At 38.8% G+C, this 21260-nt stretch overlaps 1 protein-coding gene across 2 annotated transcripts; it reads left to right on the top strand.

Annotated features, from left to right (window-relative positions):
- Positions 1-10912: 10912 nt before the first annotated feature.
- LOC146610577 (hyaluronidase-1) lies at positions 10913-18499 on the top strand. Of its 2 annotated transcripts, none has more exons than XM_085345549.1 (6): positions 10913-11488; positions 13366-13614; positions 14197-14343; positions 14643-14729; positions 16670-16852; positions 18110-18499. In XM_085345549.1, the coding sequence occupies exons 1-6, from the start codon at positions 10913-10915 to the stop codon at positions 18497-18499; spliced, it is 1632 nt and encodes a 543-aa protein (XP_085201675.1). The 2 variants fall into 2 exon arrangements, with proteins under 2 accessions (XP_085201675.1, XP_085201676.1); XM_085345550.1 differs by having other exon boundaries at positions 18116-18499.
- Positions 18500-21260: the final 2761 nt, after the last annotated feature.

The following is a 21260-nucleotide window of genomic DNA, read 5'->3' on the forward strand; positions in this document are numbered from 1 at the left end:
CTATCAGTCGAGGATTAATGTTGTTGACAGGGTCTGTACATACCTGCCCACCTTGGGTACTTGAATGATGTTTATCTACTTTCTGCTCATCGTTTCACACGTGAGCACAGGAAGAAACATAGAGAAAGAGGATACAGTAGTTTATTTCTGCATCACACCAAGCCAGACAAAGCTGGTGTCTCCCTGTGAACCCTAGATAAACAGGGATCAACAGAGTCAAACGTGGAAGAATCAAGATTAGGGAGAGAGGGATTTTGGTGGGAGGTAGCGAGCTGGAGCAGAGGGATGGCTAAAGGAGGAGAGGGGAAGTTAAAAGGAAGTTAAACAAAACAAATTGTGTTTAGGGTAGGTTAGAGCACGAAAGGTGACTGAGGGGAAGAGGAAGAGGAGAAGATAGGAAGGATGAAGAGGGAGGACGAAAAGACGGAAGACAGGTGTGATCCTCCACAGCATGGGTGTTTAATCAGCCAAGAGCAGCAGCGGTAGAGCAGGAGATTATGGGATTACAGTCGGTGTCACTGGTCATGTGAGTCGACGTGGACGCCACTGACCCCGCTTACTTTTAGTAAGGAAGCTTAAGTTGGCTGTGAAGGCGAGGTCAAACATGCACCCACACACACACACACATTCACACACACACTCCTGCCCACGCATCTTTCTATCTGGCGAACGCACCGTCAATGTCTAGCCTCTCTTTCTGAATTTTTTTTAACACTTTTATTTTCTTTTTTCCTTTCTGTTAGATTTTCCAACCCTCTATTTCCTCATCCTGATACATAGTCTCTCTCCTTTCAGATTTGCTGTGAAATTTTGTAATTTTGCTCCCTTCCTTGCTCTCTCCCTTCTGGATGTCAGACTTTTTTGCTGCATGTTATACATGCACAGCTCATCCATGCCATCGCAAATCCAGCGGGATTCCATGTTTTTTCTCTATGGGAGGTTAAGGAGTAAAACTGAAGACGGAGGAATCAAACATTTTAGTGCAGGAAGAAGAAACTCTCACATTGTCCAGTGTGTGAGGACTAAACACGGGAACAATGTTGGTCTTGGTAAGTTTGTTTGGTAAGTTTATTTATTTAACATAAAAAAAAAGAATGATTTAAACCAAAATGCAAATACATTTAGCAAAAGCATGTATTTGAGGTGCGGGCAACAATGTTTTAGCCTCAAGTTACCATATCAACAAGTTGATGGTATCAGGTAAAAAGTTACATGTAGTTTAGCAGTAGTTGGTTTCACCGCAGTAGTGTCTTTGTAGACATTTTTTTTAAACAAAATCTGCAGACCTGAGTTACATGCCATTCACTTAGAGAATCCACGATAATGTGCATAATATTTTGTCATTTTACACACTAGAACTTTGAATAAATGTAGAGTAGTCATCATTGTTACATTAAAAAAAACTTCTGTGATGTCGTTTAAAAGTCTTTCAACAAATATGACAAATATGTAAGCACAAAAAATGTATTAAAGGTTTATAATACTGTAAACAGACAGGAGCAGATTTGGGCATTTATTAACGTATTTGAATATCAAAAGTTTTATTTAGAGACCCATAATTGAATGCTGCATATCAGTAGTCACGCTGGTAAATACTGATACAATTTAACGATGTACAAGGTCGTCACTGGGGAACTTTCAATTGTTACAGAGTATTTTAACAATAAATATCCTGATAGCTGATTAGTAACTATGTTAAAGTTTTCATTAATCTTATATTTATTTTTTTATATCCAACGTGTGTGATTCACGTGTGTGCTTTGTTATTGTATATAACAAACATATATATATATATATATATATATATATATACATACATATACATATATATATACATATACACATATATATATATATATATACACATATACATATATGTATACATATATACATATATATATGTATGTATGTATACATATGTATATGTATATACATATACATATATATATATATGTATATGTATATATATATATATATATATATATATATACACATATACATATATATACATATATATATATATACACATATACATATATATATATATACATATATATATATATACACACACACACACACATATATATATATATATATATATATATATATATATATATATATATATATATATATATATATATGACTCTATACATTACTATTTGATATTGTGCCCCTGTAGTGCATGTCTAAAAATTCAGAACTGCATTGGACAGTTTGCATTTCCATAACTATAATAATAAGGGCAACGGATGTGTAATATGAAATCTCGTTTTTTTTTTCTATGAAAATATATAGATATTGCTATAAAATAAAAAAAAAGATGTTTTGAGGAACATTAAGTGCATAACAATCTTTTCTAAAATCTTTTTCTTATTTTGAGTGTTGTATTGCAATAATAAGTAGCATGACTCCTGAACAAAAGCCTTCTCAGTCGGTAGTCATTAGTTCAGGCAATTCTTGACTAGCTGTTAAACTTATAAAAAATGTATTAATTTAAAGGTTTTTGTTTGTTTGTTTTTAGTGCATAATAAAGCACCTTGAGCTCCAAGCGAATACATGTTATAAGTAACAGAGGTAAACCTGAGTAAACACAAAAGAACACCATTTGTCTTTTGGGGGTTTGGACACCAGGAATGCCAATGCATCTTTGGGTCACCTTCTGCTGTTTTAAATAAATGTAAATAAAAGTGACTTGACCTTTAGAATACAAATTGTATTTTTTGTACGCACAAACAAGCTGCCTCTCAACGACACCAACAAAAGCGGCAATCATTCTGAATGTTTCGCACCTACCAGGAAGGACTCACATTAGAGTGAGTCCCCACACTAAGTGGCTACCGTTAGGCAACATCCGTGGTTAATAATAAGTGGGGAAAATGCTCACCTTCAGAGATTGCGTGTCACCTTCTTGAGGTCGTTTCCTACTCTCTAACCTCTAATGTGGAAGTCCGGATCCATAAGCTTAGAAAGAGACCAAATTAGTATTGAGCAGAATTGAGTTCAGCTTATTAGTGCGGCTTTCCACAACATGACAACCTGTGCCCACCCACCAGGGGCCACAGGTTGTCATGTGGCCCTATGGGGAAATATATCGCCCACCCCTGCTCTAACCCTTTAGATTTCCTGCCCAACGTGTGTCATTACTATCATCATATAAATAATTGAGTGCTTCATATGAATGGGTTTTTTAATTGTTACTGTGGTTTTGGCTGATTTCCTGTCCGTATTGACTAATATCAGTATTTGTCTTCATTGAGCAAAAGCACACCAGGACAGACTGGACAGTGCAGCCCCAAATTAAAGGTAAAAAGGACAGCAAGTTTCTAATATGCAGACAGTCTGTTGTACTGAACTGTAGCCAACTTGAAGTAGTCAGTAGATAACAAGTTACAATTGCCAGGCTTTCTAATGAAATCTAAATTTAATATTTTATGCTGTTATGTCTTGCTCTAATGGATTGTTTATTCATTAAGTGCATTTTTTTTAATTGTATTTGTTTTACCTATTTGATGATGACAAGATCAAATCTGAGTCTCAGCAGGTAAAAATAACAGATTTCCTTGTGTGATTGGCACAGCATGATAGCTTTCACGGGACACGAGCAGACAAATGAAGTGTGAGATCAAAAAATCTCAAGAAACACATCAGAAAATCACTGAAAATGATGGATTTATAATAAATTCATTAACTCCATTGTGGCTGAAAGACCCAGTAAAGAAAGGAAACTTTTTATGAATAAACAGCAGTGTAAGTAAACTATAACTATCAACTAAAAGGAAATCAACCTCCCATACACACAAAGCATTAATTTTCTTTTCTTTTTCCTGTGCAAATCTTTTGTGTAATATAAAGCTGACACATTGGGGGCAAACAGTACATGTAACCCTTACAGCTGCAGTGCCCTTTACTTGCTTGTAGAGGTGGAGGGTTCAGGATCCCAGACAGCAGAAGAGTTAACATAAACAAAGGCTTATTGACGACAGATTAGCTGGATAACACATTTACCACTCACTACTAGCAGACAGACAGGATTATATAGAGTATTATTGGATTATGGTTATGGTAAAAATAAATAAATAAATTAGAGACCAGCGTTGTAATACTAAAATACCTTGAAACAATAACATGTGATTGGGAGTTCATTCTGTAAAATATACATTACATCACTTAATGCAAATGCTTTCACTTTTTACCACTGACACATCTTTTAAAAGACCTTTGGTTGTATTTTAGAGTGCACCCCACAAATTGTTATGAAAATATTTGGAATATATGAGGTTCTAGCAAATTTTACTATAGGTGTCTGCAGTTAGAAGCTAAGATTCATCAAAAGCACAGAGTAAAGTCTTCTCTAGTACATCCCAAAGACTTTTAATGGGATTAAGATCTGGATTCTGGGTGGCCAGACCATGATGATTCATGCTCCTAAAGCACTCTTTTGCAATTTGAGACTAATGAATTCAGCTATTGTCATCTTGGATCATGCAGAAGCCATCAGGAGAGCAAAAATCCACTGATGGACACACCTGTAGAATCGGTATTCAGAGTCAGCCAACTTACTTTTTGAGCATATATTGCTGCTGAAGCTAGACTGGAACAGGAAAAATCTGGACTCCTCAGACCACATCACCTTTTCCCGTTGCACCCTATCAAATCCGGCTGACTGTGACAAAGTGGGTGAGAACACCATTTGTCCATATTCTTAGTTAACATTCTTGTTTTGATTTAACCATATTTCACATGTAATCTGCAATAGGCAAACATGTTTATGTTTTGCACTTTTACAGATTATATAATATAACATCTTTGGTTTAAATCAATTTCTACGAGTTTGTTAAGTTGTTATTTACTTCAACTGTTAATTTGTATTGTTTAAACTTACCTACCTGTCTTCCAGAAACAAAAGGAGGAAATGTAGTTTTACTTCCTGCTTTACAGCTTCTGGGTTAATCTGAGGTCACAGGAAGAGACCAAGTGCAGAAGGGGAAGAATTCTTGTAATTTCATAAAGTTGATTTTAGAGTGTTTATGGAGAAATAGACTTATTGTTGTAATATGTATTGATTACACCATAAAGTTTATGTTGCTAGTAAAGAGTAGTAGTGGAGGTTTGAATATCGTTATGTTCATCTTACCTACTGAATGGAATAGTCCAGAGGAGAAATCGTTTGGTTAAGTGGACTATTTAAGCAGAACTCAGGTGTTTGAGGAGAGAGGACCAGGTCAGTGTAGCTGTGTGCAGTTTGACCTTAATTTCCCTTGATTTAAGTTCAGTTATGTTTATTTGAACTGAGTTAATTATAGAGTTGAGTTTCTTATTTGTTTCTTTGTAAATATTGTTTGGGTCACAAAATGGTGAATAAATCACTTGCTACACTGGACAGCATCAGTCTCCTGCACTTCTTTGACCGCTTAAGTCAAGTCCTACCACACTGACTGATAAGTGGTTTTCTTAAGGCAACACAGCTGTTAAGGTCCAATCCCTTGGTATGTTTTCCAACATGATTCTTGTTTACCGCATCACTTAGGGTTAAATGATCTGTAGCCAGCCAACTTATTCATCTCAAATCCAAGTGGTGATTTCTATTTTTTTTATTTTTTGGCCACGCAGTTTAGTTTACATTAAATCAATGAAATGACTTGAATACCTTGTACTAAAGCAGGAATATGATGAATTCATATAAATGATTCATTCTGTCTGAAGTTAACCAAGCCTTCTGCTCGGCCGTAACGATTTCTGTGAAACTGTCCAAACCTTGGATCATAAAAAGGGAAATCAAAGATGGTTTAACAAAAAACATTAAAAAAATTCGATGGTTCACGATGGAATGACCATCTTGAAAGTTGAATGAAAATGGCATTTTCTTCTTTTTTGTCACAACGAAAGTATTCTATAAGCTTTATTTTACAGTATTGTGTAATTTCTTTATATATCATTACAAGTTTGTCACAAATGCCACTTTAATTATGTATGCTCAAGTATTGTATGTGACTTTGAGTGCTGGATTTTTTTTATTTTTTATTTTTAATCAGGAAGGCATTGATTCATTTTGATGATAAGAAAGATAGCTGAAATGTTCAGGCTTTAACACTTTTTTGAGATATTCACATTCACTCTCCGATTTCAATGCGCAGAGGAAGGCTTGAATCTTTAAAATAATTTGATGTGAATCTAAAATTCCACAGCAATCTTTATAAATGTTAACATTTATCAACATTACATTTTTATGCAAATCTGAGATAGTTAAGCAGGAAATGTTCTCGAAACTGGCTCATCTGAGATGGGATAAGATGTTAAGTTGCTGTTTAAAAATACATTAGTGTTTTCTATGTTTTTCACAAATGCATATAGTGTAGCTTTCGATCATAGCTGTGCAAACACTGTACTTTGTGTTATTTGTTCAAACGGGGGTGTGTGCAGACATTACCTGACGGACAGCCATACCTCACGCTCCAGTTTTGTTATGTTAATTTCACGTTTCTTACTGGCTAAGTCGATCAAATGTATCGACAATTAAAACCACCAGATGTATAGAAGTATTGAGGGCAGTGGATGCTGTGACATCCTTATGCATTTATTTGCAAGCAGCATATTAAATGTTGCGGGAAGCTGGTGGCATTTAAAATTCTACTTAGTCCCCAGCAGGCACTCAAATAGTGGGACATTTCCCTTTTTAATGGCTTGTTAGAGAGTATGCAGCTATCTGTGCTCCCGAGAAGAGTTGCCACTGCTAACAAGCAATTGTTAGAACATTTTTCACCAAAATGTGACAAGCACCTGGTGAACAAAAAAAAAAAAAAGATAACGTCTGGAAAGCACAAGAATGCAACAAGCCCTTGTTAACACAGAGGAATTGGACACAATTTGATAAAGTGAAGTAAAACTGACAAACTTCCTTTAAGTTATTGCAGATTTCTCTTGTTAATTTAGATTTAAACTGTAAAAGGATGGCACTCGTTTCGAGAGGATTACCTCTTACAAAAGGCCTAACATCCAGCTAGATGACACACTTACCTTTGTTATACATACTAATGGGCTCCTGAAGGCTTTTATGTTTGTTTAAGAGCCGTCGTACTTTTAAGATTAGAAAGATTAGCCCTATTCGTTATTATTTATGTGCACACAGTCTGTCAGGTTGCTTTGCAGTTTTTAAACTGTACAGCTGCCAGAACATGTTACTGTGTACCAGTACAATTCACTGCTCCTAAAGACCAAACAATATTTTTCTTTTATTCCAAGAGCTCCACTGGATAAATGGTTTTCTCCCTACCTTGACCACAACCTCTGGCAGAAGAGGTGCCGTATCTCAGTAGGATCAGCATAAATGCATAAAAAGAAAACAATTCTGCAGAGACATGCACTAAATGGACAAAAGGTATTGGGCCACATGTCCTAATTCTTGAATTCATGTGCTTTCAGTCTCATGGCAACAGGTTTATAAAAATCATCTAGCCATGCAGTCTGTCTTTACGAACATTTGTGTAGTAATGGTTTGTTCCTAAGTGCTACTAGATATTCCATAATCAACTGTAAGTGGTATTATTGCAAATTAGAGGCATTTAGGAATTACAGTAAGTCACCCACAAAGTGAGGGTCCATGTAAAGTGTGGGGGTCACTGAGTGCTGAGGTGCATAATGCATAAAAGTCACGAGTGCTCTGCTGACTCAATAACTGCATCGCTCATGTCCTTTGGCATTAACATCATACAAAAACTTTATAGCATGGGTTTCCACAGACAAACAGTTCCAGTATTGGAAATCTCAAGTTCCCAGTATCCATGCCCAATGCTCTGTATATATGCACTGTATATAAAAGATGAACACTGCTTCTTGGTGTGATGAGTGTGCTAATGTGCTAATGTGTAAGAAACCCCTGGCTCCAAGAAATCTATGAGGAAAAAATGGCTCCACTTCTTAATTTATTTAATACTGTAACAGCCTCAAATCTTGTTGAACACAGCATCATTTTAATTTAGTAAATTATACTCCAATTTATAGTAAAATTGACCATAAAGCAGGGTACGCTTTAGGGTATGGCTACCTTGTGTGAAGTCTCTACCTACTGAGTGGACATAGATTCACAGACAAATCCACCGCTGGCATGTCGGTCCTGGTCCAAGACGAGGGTTTGGAGGCAAAAATTTGATGATTTAAAATGTCAAAAAAAAAAACCCAAAAACAACGTGTAATATATCCACTCCTTATGTTAGGGCACAGATGCAGTGATATTGTCTAAAGTCACATATCTCTGCATGCTACCAATTTAATAGACAGTTTGCCTGGCATCTTTACCCCCATTAAAAATTTATATTTTGTATTTATATCGTGAGCAGATCTTGGTGCATATCTGTGTCAGTTCACACAGATAATGATGCTATGGTGTCACAGCAGAAGTATTCCTCTGCCACTTTTAGCAATGCAGAGTCTCCCTCCATTATCAGTTTTTCTGCCTACACAAAAAAGCAACACAAGTGCTGTTTTCAGTTCTTATTAGCTCATATCTTGCGCTGCCTGCTGAACAACACTCCTTCAGAGTACAACAACAGTGTCTCTCCCTCCCAATTGGACAATTGTTTCCATGGACAGTTCTCTATTTTCTAGTTTGTGTGTGTGTGTTTTGTTTTTGTTTTAACAAGAAGCTGCAAGAGATCTTGCTCTCCCCTCCTTTTCTACAGAAATGTAAAAGGATACCCGGGCATTCATAGTTCATTATTCCTGAGCAAGCCACTCACTCACCCCAGTTTAGACTTTTAATCACTATATTCTTATAGTAATTACTCAAACAATCCAAAACTTCATGCACATTCACTGGCAGGAAGCAAAAGCAGTACCTCTTGTGCCGCTTTGAATTGTGTTAATCTAAAACAAAGCGTCCCACAACAAAAAAAAAAAAAATCTTTAAAGGCTGAGAGGCAAACATATGCTTAAATGTGGTCCTACACTAACTAGACTTGAATTTTCTCCTATTTTCCCCCTCAGTTTTCTCTAGCTATCTGAACTGACGGGATAATTTGGTGCATATATTAGCACTTCATTATGATCCAAATTAGCCGAGTGAGTCACACAGTGGTCACACTGAATAGAAATTAAAATGTGACTCATAAAGTTACTTTAAGGAAAAGTATTTTACTCCATGTTAAAGATAGCAAAACTATTTAAAAGTGTTTATAGCATCAATGAATTTAAGGGTGAAATAAATATTTGAAACTTCTTATCTACTCTCTCAGAACCAAACACTCTTGTAACCTAACAAGATTCTCAACTACTCAGCGTAAACCACTGGTGCCATGTGTGTTTGTGTGTTGTGCACCTTCAGGATTTCAGGGGGTTAATCAGATCAATCAAAAAGAGCTGTATTAAGCTTGCAGTAGAAATATCAAAAGAGGCTATGGGTTTGATTGAGGTCTCTTTCTGAGAGCAACAGTGGGTTACAGATGTGACCTGTTGGTCTCAGGATCTTGTGCCTGCTTGTTGCAATGGTTTTTGAGGGCTCCAGCAAGCCGTGACCTCCAGCTTGCACTGGGGTGGTTTGCAGCTGAGATGAGAATTAGCACTTCCAAGTCAGAGGCCATGGATCTCAGCCAGAAAAAGGTGGAGTCCCCCCTCTGGGTTGATTGAGTTGCTGGCCCGAGTGGAAGAGTAGTACCTTGGGGTGTTGTTCACATGGGAGTAAAGAAGGTTGTGGGAGACTGATAACAGATTGGTGCAACGTCTGCAGCAGTGCTGTACTGGAAGGAACTGAATGTGAAGCGAAGTTATCCATTTACTGGTTGACCTATACGTTCCTTTCCACACCAATGAACGACAGCTCTGGGTAGTGACCAATATAATACAGACACAACCGGTGAAAATGAGGTTCTTCCTGGGTCTCCCTTGGAGGTAGGGTGAGAAGCTCAGTCATTCACGGGGACTCAAACCAATAGTAGGCAGCTGAGGTGGTCCAGACATCTGATTAAGATGCTTCCTGAGCACCTCCTTAGTGTGTGTGTTTTTGGGAATCCTACTGGCAGGAATCCCCAAGGCAGAGCCGGGAGACATGATTATGCAAACTCCTCGTTGTCATTCCAGTCAAAATGGAGTAGGTGGCAAAGGAGAGGGACATCTAGACATCTCTGCTTGGACTGCTTGAAACCCTGCAACCCAGAAAATGTATCTATGAAACAATGTATTTTACTGTGCTGTTAGTCATTGGGCATTTTGTCAGTGTAAAAGAAGAAGAGCGGGTTTTGTACAATGTGACTGATACATGAAATCTAAATTTTACCATTTAGACCTTAAAAAGCCTTTTCAGCATTTCTGACTGATAATAATCAGTACTGGTTATTAAATGCAATCAGCAAAGCTTATGTATTAACAAATAAGATCAAAGTTTCCCATCCTAACTGTTGCAACAAAATGAACACAACTGCAAAAAAAGATAGCCATCAAGCCAGTTACAGTCCTGAGAAGATGCAGTGTCAATGAGCACATCTGGTCATGGGTGGTGGGTTTCTTTCCTTCTGGACTTTCCTTGTAAAATAGAAGTTATGTTTAGTGTCTCTCACCAACATGTGGTGAGTATTCTTGAGCTCAAGCAGATGTGTAAAGTGCACCATGAGGGCATCATCAAACAAGTGGAAAGCCAATTCGAATGTTTACATACATGTTTAAGATCCACAGATATCTGGGACAGGTTATTCCCCAGTGACCATTCTTAATGTTTCAAGTTGCTCTAATGAGCTCAAATGACCTTCAACAACTAACTGACAACAAATAACTTGTTCATCACTTGCTGCATACAACTTGATGGTGACATTGTTTAGCAACTGCATCTCTTTATAGAATAAAGTTTAACTCCTGCTTTGTGTTTTCCAGGAACATGATTTGCTGTGAGGGGCTCAAGGAGACGAGAACCTGAGAGGGAACTGCTTCAATGGCGTGGACTGAGCCTCGGTCTCATCAAGACCCACAGCCAAAACCAAAACTGAAACTTTACCATCTCAGAACTCACTCTGCTTCTTTATCAGCTCTCTTTTTCCTCATGATTGCTGCCTTTGCTGGCATCTGTACAGCTGCTCCACCGCGGCCAGCCTTCCCCCCTCTCCTGTCTGGACAGCCTTTTATTATCTTCTGGGGTATCCCTGATTCTTCCTGCTCTGGTCGGCCAGATCCCGGCTCTTTCGGGATGGAACGGGACAGCCGTGTAGCTGTCTTTTATGAAGATACATTGGGGAACTACCCTTACTTTGTAGATATAGACACGCCAATAAATGGGGGACTACCACAGCACACACGGCTGGAAACTCACCTCCAGAAGATGAAGCAGGACTTAGAGGAAGCTTTACCTGCCCCAAGGTACCTTGGTCTGGGGGTACTGCGTTGGGGTGAGTGGGTCCCTCAGTGGTCGCGGAGTCGAGAGAAGCAAGCGTTATATGTGGAGGCATCAAAGAAACTGCTCAAGGGTTTTTTTCCTAACTGGACCCCTGCAGAAGTGGAGAAGTGGTCAAAGGTAAGGAAAGTCCAAGGTGGTAGAAATAAAGAGCCACTATGGCACGAAGAAAAGATGGTGAAAAGGTAAAAATGCTAAGATGAGTTCATTTTAAAGTTCAGGGCAAACTGGGAAGAAGCCAACTTTGTTTTAAGAAAAAATGTTTGATGAAAAATTCAAAAGAAATACTGCTACTAAAAGCCCCACTATGGTCTATTTTGCTTTTGGTTATCACACCAAAGTTGCATCATTAAGCAGGCAAGATTTTAAAGTAACAGTGTAATAAACTATAAAGAGAAAGACGATGAGGAAATGTGAGGAAGGAAAATGTAGAAGAAAGTCAGACTGAAAATTTGGTACTTATCTCGTGAGTGTATTTTATGTGATGACTCACTTGGACAAAGTGATCCTTGGCATCATTTTGTAGCAGAGAGATTATCATTTAAACCTCAGCCTGGCCTTAGAAAATACACAACTTGCATTAATTTAGACAATTTGTGTGAACATAAATAGGTGTAAATAAGATATTTTAACCACATATTCACACTTAGCAACTCTAAGCAGTTGTATTTATGTAATAAAACTGCTAAAGAGATTTCAGATGTATTTGGTGTACTATCAAGGCCAGCATGGTAAGAGGCATTTTAGTAAAGGCAGAGAATATTGCTAATAAAATGTCAATCAAATTATAGTATCAACTATTTGTAGTAAACTCTTAATAAATTATTTTAAGGTAATGTATTTAAATATATATATATATATTGATTTTGATCTGTTGTAGGTCTCTTCCTGTAACATTATAGTTCTACTGGGTAAACAGTGGCTGGTAACTGCAGCACAACCAAAACTACAATGTACATACAAAGAAATTCATATTAAACAGAAATTTACATTAACTACTTGCATTCAGTCCAGACAGAACCTCATAGATTTGAAACAGAAATTCAGAAATTCATAGTTGCTGCAGGAAAGTAATTTAAATTGCAAAATGACAGAGGCGCTCAGTGACCAAGCTTTTACACAGGAATATAAGCAACCAGCTGTGTCGAATCCCCTATTGCAAAGAAATGTGTCGCAGATGAGTTGTGTTTATCAGTGCATTCCCATATGGAAAAGATATATAAATCTTATAAAGTTTTTATCTGTCTTGTATGAAACTTGTATGAAAAGCATACAAGAGTGAAAACACATATAAGATCCCTTGAAAAATTATATAATGAAACTTGTATGTTTTGTATACTTACTAAAAAAATATATGAAAGTAATGAGAAAGTGGCCACTTTCATGAGTAAATCATATATGCTTTTGCTATTTCTTTTCCATATGGGTTGGCTTCTTCTGGGGAGGCTAGTCTATCAACTGTAGTGTTCCATTGTGTACTTTTCTATCCATCCAAGCTTTTACTGTATTGGCAGTGTGTTTGGAACCTGGTGCCAATTAGATGCTGTCTAGATGATACTGTGTGGCTAAAAAAAACCAAACCCCAAATCCTCAAATGTGTTAAGGACACACTGCACACAAGGCTAACATATACCAAGTTTTATTCCAATAACAGTTTAGGAATCACCTTGCTGGTGCAAAAGTACAACTTCATGTCTCTCAAACTGTGTTATATTTGGCATTTTTCATAGATACAACTAAGAAAATGGAAATAAATTATGTGCTTTTGTAAAAGACTACTAGTAACAAAGTGTCAAAAAAATACTGCTGATACTGCCAAGAAGTCCTGTTCATTGAGCTGATAAGACCTGCTTGTACATTTCTGTCATCTTGTGTTGTATTTTGTTGTTTATCATCAAATAAAATGTGTCGGGATGATGACGTGCCCAAAGTCTTTTTAGACCACAAAACAGAAATTTCCCCTTAAAAGACATAAAGATCTGCTCATGTTTTCACAGGTGGACTTCGAGGCAGCAGCCCAGTCAGTAATGATGGAGACTCTACGGGAGGTCAAAAGGTTAAGACCCAAAGCATTATGGGGCTTTTCCCCTTACCCTAGCTGCTACAATAGCGACCCAACTCAAACCATGTTAGCCAATTACACCGGCCAGTGCCCCCCTGCAGAGATGGCTCTTAATGATGAGCTTTCGTGGCTATGGAAACGAAGCTCTGCCCTCTACCCTCTCCTCACCCTGGAGAAGCTGCAGGTCAGTAACTTTTCCACGTGTATGTTTTAAGTGAACAGTTTTATTTGCTTGTAATTGCTATTATGTATTGCTATTATGACCCACCTTTATTTGTATGATAAAACTATGATAATAGAAAACATTGTGTTTAGGGAGCACTGAAAACCTAATCACTGTCATGTGTACTTCAGCTTGTCTGTCAGACAAGCAGAGGGAAAACTAGGGAGAAGAGAACAAGTCCCAAAAACTGTTCTCCAGCTCAGTTTCACTTCTTGGGCTGTCAAAATCTACCCGACTGTAGAAAGGCAGCTCCTAGTGTAAAACCAAAAAAAGAAGAAGGTCACGTCTGGTTTGAAACCTTTTACCTGTCAGAGTTAATGCATGCCAACATCTCTGTGAGCTCAGAGATACAGTACCGAGAAGAGCCAAAAAAACCTGAGTGTTTTTGCATTTGACAAAGACCAACCAATTTCAATTCTAAAACGCTGCACAGTAAACACATGTCCATGTCAAGAAGAAACCTGGAAAAGGAGCTTTGATCACCACAAGATGACACCGTTTATTTCTGTTAAAAGTGTGTGCATTATGTTTGCTTTTTTATAGAGTGGGACACCTGGAGCCAGACTTTTTTTATCCAGTCAAATAAAGGAAGCACTACGAATATCTTCTGCAAGCGGGGCAGAGTTTGACCTTCCAGTATTTCCTCTTGTTAAGAGTGTTTATGCCTCAACTAACACTTTTTTATCACAGGTAAGACATAAGATACAATGATATACACTTGTAGTGCACAGCAAACATATTTTACTTAAATAGTCAAGCAAAACATAAACAGATGAAGTGCAGAAGTTAATTCCAGTGACATATTCCAGTTTAAAATGTAATCTCAGAAAATGTGTTTTTCTGTTGCTTCACAGCTTCCTTATGGGATTATGATTCATGGCTTAATAAACAGATAGTTCCACTGTAATATACACTGAATATTACAAAGCCATTGTATTGACCTTTCATGGCTTAATTTATTGCACATTTTCTTCGTCTTTTTGTTACAGGCTGATCTGGTCAGCAGCGTAGGAGAAAGTGCTGCCATGGGAACAGCAGGAGTTGTCGTGTGGGAGAGAAGTGAGACTAAAACAGAGGTACACACTGTGCATAAAGACCACAGCATGCTCTGCACCCTCATTACTTCTGAAAAATGTGGGACACTGTGTGAAATATAAATAAACAGAAAACAGTGATTTGCAAATTTCATAAACCCATATTTTACTTCAGTAGAACATAAAAATATGTCAAACTGTGGAAATTTAAAAAAAAACATTGGCTCAGTTTAAATGTGATGGCAGGGGTGAGGGCAGCAAACGTCTAGAAAAGGGAAACATTAGGTTAATTAGGTAAACTGGCCACAGGTCAGTAACGTGATTGGGTATAAAAAGAGCATCTTAGGTCTTAGAGAGGTGGAAAACATTCCACAGCATAAAACTGTGAAGACTTTTAGTATCGAATCATCTACAGTACATAATATCATCAAAAAGAGTCCAAAAACTTTGAGAAATGTGTGGGTGGAAGGGACAAGACCAAACATCAGTACTGGATGGTCATAATATTTGGGCCCTCACACAACCCTGAATTACAAACAGGCTCGATTCTGTCATGGAAATCAGCGCATGGGCTCAAGAACACTTCCAGAAATCATCGTCCGTGAACACAGCTCACCCGGCCATCTACAAATCCAGGTTAAAGAGATATGTGAGCACAATCCACATATCCTCTCCGGGCCAAAGCTCATTTAAAATGGACTGAGGGAAAGTGAAAAACTCTTCTGTGGTCAGAGGAATCGAAAATCTGTGTAGAAAAAATGGCTTCTGTCCTCGGGAATGAAAATAAGCAGAACAATTCAACTTGTGATCAGCACTCAGTTCAAAAGCCTGCATCCCTGATGGTATCAAAATTCTGCTCTTGCTCTTGACGAAGGCGGTCGCACTTTTCTCCTCTCCTCCCCTCCCTTAGCTTCCCTGCTTAGCCTCTTGTGTCCTTGTCTAGTCTCGTGTTTTTTGTATTACTTTTCCCTGGAACACTCTCTCACAGTCTGTTCTCTAAAACCTACAAGAGAATTATGGATTTGATCAACTGGTCCCTGAATGCAATTGACACCCCTTTCTCAATGAGAAGTTTGGGCTTGGGTGAGCCTGAGTGCTGAAGATATCTACCTATTCGGAACCATGATAACAAGGTTCTTGCTGATCGGAGCTGGCTTGGCCCTGACTTATCGAAGAATTAAGAGAGCGGAACCGGCTGTTCAAACCCCCACAAGGCTGCCCGCTGGGACTGAAACGATGGGACGAGGCGTGAGTTTCTCAAAATGGGCTTATTGAGTCAGCACAGATAAGATCTTGGAGAAGCTTACGGCTGCCGTGAATACTCAGAATAAGACCTCTGAGTGCAAACTGGATTACATCTTGGAGGGGCTCGCTCGGAATAACACCTCTGAGCGCAAATTGGATGACATCTTGGAGAAGCTCACTGCAGTCGTGAGTTCTCAGAATCGGCTCTTTGAGCACAAGAATGACAACATCACGGAGTGTAAGTTTGATAACATCATGGAGAAGCTCGCGGCTCTCCAACGGGAGATTGAGAGACCAGTGTCGGACTGTTAGAACAGCTTTGAAATTCATGAGCTGTTCGCACTAACGTAAAAACCACCATCACTTCATACGGATACCCCTTTGGCGCCAGCTGCGGTCTCAAGGCTGGAGCTGAACAACAACACCCTGATAATGGACTGTGTTTAGACTGTTCTTCCCATTCTATGCAAGGCCACCTGAGTTGGCTGGAAGACTAATGTGGGACTAATAAAGGTATATCAAAGTATGGGGGTGCATTAGTGATTGGAGCTACAACCCTAAATCAGACACGAATAAGACAACATTCCTCTCCGGCAACTGGTCTCCTCGCCTCCCATATATTTTTATGTTTGCATTACAACTTTTGTGGTCTGCTACAACGCTTAACTTCATAAAGGAAACTTTAAGAGAGTTTCGTCCATTTTCCTGTTTACATCAAACTGCCTCTCTTTTTCCAGAGAGAGTGCCAGGAACTGGCTGAGTTTGTCCGTAAGGTCCTGGGACCCTACTCCATCAACGTTACCACAGCAGCTCGACTCTGCTCAGCCTCCCTTTGTCAAGGAAGAGGTAGATGTGTCCGTCAAAATCCAGAAAGCTCTGCCTATCTCCATCTCCCACCTCCATCCACAGTGGCTGAAAAGGTGAGAAAATACTATTTAAAGCCATTTAAACTTCAGCTTCCTGCATGTCAGGAATGAACTATGTAGTAGTCGCAGTGAAATCATGTTTGTGGAGAAGGCTGACAAACACATTGTGGTACCAGAGGCTATATAATAAAACCTAGATTTCTACAACTGATTCACAAAGTCTGCTTACTGTAGTTTACAGGGACGCAGTGATGCACGCTCCTAACCTGCTGCATGTTTGAAAAGTTGGAAACATAAAAGCTAATTTTGAAGAAGAAAATTTTAAAGTAAACCAGGTATGCTTTATCAGGGGGAATATAAACTAATCTCAGAGGGAACAAAAACAGCAGGGAGTTTGACCGCTTGAGGATATTCTGTGTTCAACAGACAAGAAGACGGCAGCTAAGATGCAAAGGAGGTGGATGCAGTGGAGTCTGATCCTCCACAGCAGGAACACCGTGTTATATTTCTGTAAATGACTAGATCAGGATTTCACAACACTCAGTACACACGGTTAGGTGCATACACCTAATGGCAATGATGCTTTTTTGTAGTTTTTCCTCTGCTCACCATAACATTGGATTTTAAATCAAACAATCAACATGTGATTGAAGTGTAGACTTTCAGCTTTAGTTCAAGGGTTTTCGAAAAATTTTGCATTAACTTCATTAATATGAAGCACAGCTGTTTTTATGTATAGCCCCCATTTTCAGAGGATCTAAATCAAAAGGTTAGACTAATGTAATTTTAAATATTATATTAATGATTGTTTTTAACACTTGGATGAAAATCAGTTGGAGTCTGAATACTAAAATCCATGTACATTACCCAGCGCTGGGATTCCTCCCTTGAGATGCTGTTATCTTTTTACTGCAGTCATCTTCCACTGCTGCTTGTTTTAGACTGTCTGTATTCAGTTTATTCCTCCGTCGCTGAAAATCACGCTCTGTTGGCTTGAGATCAGTTGACTGACCTGTTGCTTAAAGAATGTCCCATTTCTTTGCCTTTAGAAACTCTTGGGTTGATTTTGCAGGACGCTATGGGTCATTGTCTATTTGCACTATGATGCGCTGTCCGATCAGTTTCTCTCCTTCTCCACACTTTTCTCTTTCCATCATTGGGAAGAGAAAAGTGTGGAGAAGGTGTCAAGGTTTGTTGAGTAGTTCTTAAAGTGCAGAAAACTTTAGACTAATACTCCAAAAAACTGCAATATTTCCTGTGAGAGTAAATATAGTAGTGTTTGTTACTGATAACATAATTTTCTGCCATCAGTCTCAGGTGGAGGCAGCGAAAGCCACGGATCTGCCGGACACAGACACTAAGACAGCTGAACCGGATCCAGCTGAAACCTGGAAGAAAGACTTCCAGTGCCAGTGGTATAAGACAGAAGACCAGGATGTCTTAGACCTGCAGTCTCCCAAAGATGGAGTGTCTCTTGGAGGAACACTGGAAGCAAATGCTGGAGGTGTAACAGAGACTACAACAACTGCTGCAACAAAACGTGCCTCTGTGACAGAATTTAGTGGGAGTAGCACAGCTGGTACTGGAATTCCAGCACCTTCACTGGAAGCATCGACAGATAAGGGTACCAATCCCCCGAGTCCCCCAAGCATCACCGTTTTGCTGTTGCTGGTGGTTGGAAGCCTAAGCCTGGAACCTTAAATTTTGAACTGAACAGCCTTCCTCTTGGAGGACTGCATCAAAACCACACGTGTGAGCCCTTCTGAAGTGCCCTTGAGCAAAACATCCAAACCCTGCCAGGTGCAGACGATTAACCAAGTGTGTGATCTGAATGGTGCATCATTAAGAAAAGGACAAACTATGACCAGAGCTGAGGGTGAAGACCTACCACTGGTTGTGCCAACAGATTCAGGTTACACTGACTGGTTGGATTTAAAGAGAAATGACTAATAAGCCAGAAAGTCATCCAACCTCGCCACGCACTGGTAACGTTTGTAAAACTGCTTTGAGGTTTGTCCGTGCATGTGTGTATGGCCAGAGAAGGCCCAAAATACTCTGGCTCCCCTTGTATTTCAAGAAATGAGTCATGTTAAAGGGCTGGTTCAAAAATAAATGTTTTATTTTATCATGAAATAAAAGAACAGAAGAAACCACACAAGCACACACAAATGTCAGTGACTGATTTCATATGCATGTAACGAAGGCTGCTGTTAGTTACAAGTGTAGATGATCCATGGTAACGGTGCCTGGGTAATAAAACCAAACCTATTCACATCCCTGAATCATGGTCCAGGTAAGTGAAATGTCACGTTCTCTTATTTTGGGAAGCTCAACTTTGAATCTGCTTTTAACAGGGAGTTTATTTAAAGCTTGGCATGAAGAATTTAAATGCAAATTTCCTACACAATGAATGTGTGTCATCCTTGGGCTACATATTTACCATATTAACACACACACACACACACACACACACACACACACACACACACACACACACACAAAACTCACTTAAGCTTTACATATCATAAATGTTAATACTGCTGAGATGCAGCACATATTTTCTGAGTGCTCTGGCCTCCTCTGCCTGAGTTCTGCAGGAACTACACCGCTCCACACTGGGAAACCGTCACTGTAGGAAAAGCTCAGTTGTAAACAATAAAATGAGTGAAGGCACAATTCTGGTTTGCCATTTCACTTTCAGGGTCACTGGATTTCAAATCTGGGCTCAACACCACATTTTCATGGCTTACAAAGAAAGCAGTAAACGCAGTACTCCAGACAAGCTGCAAATTCATATATATATAGTCTTGTGTATAAGACTGTGCTGTCCTGTGAAACTGAAGTACACTTGATGATCCAAGAGCTTGTACAACCATCTTTAGATAATCTAAAGAAATCATTTTTTGTGTGACTCTCACATTGTTGCAGAGGAATTTTGTCCCACTCTTCAATACAACCTCTCTTCAGTTCACCAATTGTTTGGTTTTATGCACAGCTCTCTCAAGGTCCTGCCAAAGCATTTCAAAATCGGCGACGCTCTCATCAATGGATGGGTTTTTCTCTTTTTTTTCAGTATTTCTTTCACAGGTTTGTTGCTGTGCTTCACATCATTGTCCGTGCACGACCCAACTCTGACATTTGACTCTAGAATACTTTGGTCTTGGATTCCATGGCTGCAAAACAAGCCCAAATCACCATCCCTCCACCACCGTGCTTGGCAGTAGGTATGGGTATGCTGTGGTTGGATTTCACCAAATGTGGTGCTGTGCATTATAGCCAAACATCTCCACTTCGATCTGGTCTATCCAAAGGACATTGTTCCAGAAGTCTGATTAGTCTTTTTCTAACTGTGGGGTCATGAACTTGAAAAATTAAGATGTTAACTAAGGCCTGTAGAGTCTGAGTCAGAACATATCACACAGTTACTTTGGTTGAATCTGCTGGGACGTCCATTCGTGGGAAGGTGAATAATCTTTCTCACTGTAGAATGATGGACTTTAAATTGTTCGCAAGTAGCTTTTTAACCCTTTGCAGACTGATGGGCAGCAACAATTGCTTCTTTACTTTACTTCACTGCTGATGTCTTTCCTCCTGACTGCTACTTACACTCCTCTGGCAGCAGTAAAGATTCATTTTTAATCACAGGACTGTAACAGAATACTGGAGGTGGTATTCTGTTAAAAAAAAGCTCCAAATGTTTGGGTTTTTTGCAGCTTCTGTAAATTTATTTTTCAATAAAATATACAGTCAAGACAAAGGTATCTAAATCATTTTAGTTACAGAAAGAGATCATATGTACACAGGTGCCTCTGATTGTAAAACAGAATTTAAAAAACAAAACAAGAAAATGACATTTCCTCTCTTACATCACAGCTCTATGATGTTTCTCTTGCCTCAAATATCTATCAAGTCTTCCAGTAACATTTTTTTTTTACTTTACACTCTCCTACAAAACAGCATTTACATCTTTACACACATGTACTGGTATACGTCAGTATAACTGAGGGAACCTGGATGAATATTAACTTTACTATATACCTTGAAATTTTAATAAAATTTCCTGGCTAAAACCCTTTCCAACGAGGTTCAAGGGACGTAATTAAGAAACCAAAGAGCAGTTTTACACAAACAGCCATCATAACCAATTGAATGTATTTTTTGGTTTGATCTTTACCGCACTGATGATAACAAGTGCAGAGCGACCAAGGCTACGTTCACACTGCAGGCGAAAGCGCATCAAATCCGATTTTTTTGACCCTATGCGACCCATATCCGATCATGCTATGACAGTGTGAACGGCGCAAATCCGATATTTTCAAATCCGATCTGGGTCACTTTCGTATGTGGTACTGAATCCGATACATATCCGATGTTTTAGAAAGCGACTGCTGTTTGAACGGTCAAGTCGCATTAAATCCGCCTTTTACGTCACCGACACAAGACTGAAGCCAATTATCAGCGC

Source organism: Diplotaxodon limnothrissa, linkage group LG20 (assembly GCF_057381915.1).
Source record: "Diplotaxodon limnothrissa isolate DT_005_m linkage group LG20, D_limnothrissa_male_GT1.1, whole genome shotgun sequence".
NCBI classification, from domain to species: domain Eukaryota; kingdom Metazoa; phylum Chordata; class Actinopteri; order Cichliformes; family Cichlidae; genus Diplotaxodon; species Diplotaxodon limnothrissa.

Bases quoted from the DNA above. Each gene is read 5' to 3' on its own strand.
- LOC146610577 (XM_085345549.1), top strand. From the start codon at position 10,913: ATGGCGTGGACTGAGCCTCGGTCTCATCAAGACCCACAGCCAAAACCA. The intron at 13,615-14,196 runs GTCAGTAACTTT...GCTTTTTTATAG, and splicing joins TCACCCTGGAGAAGCTGCAG to AGTGGGACACCTGGAGCCAG. The intron at 14,730-16,669 runs GTACACACTGTG...CTCTTTTTCCAG, and splicing joins GAAGTGAGACTAAAACAGAG to AGAGAGTGCCAGGAACTGGC.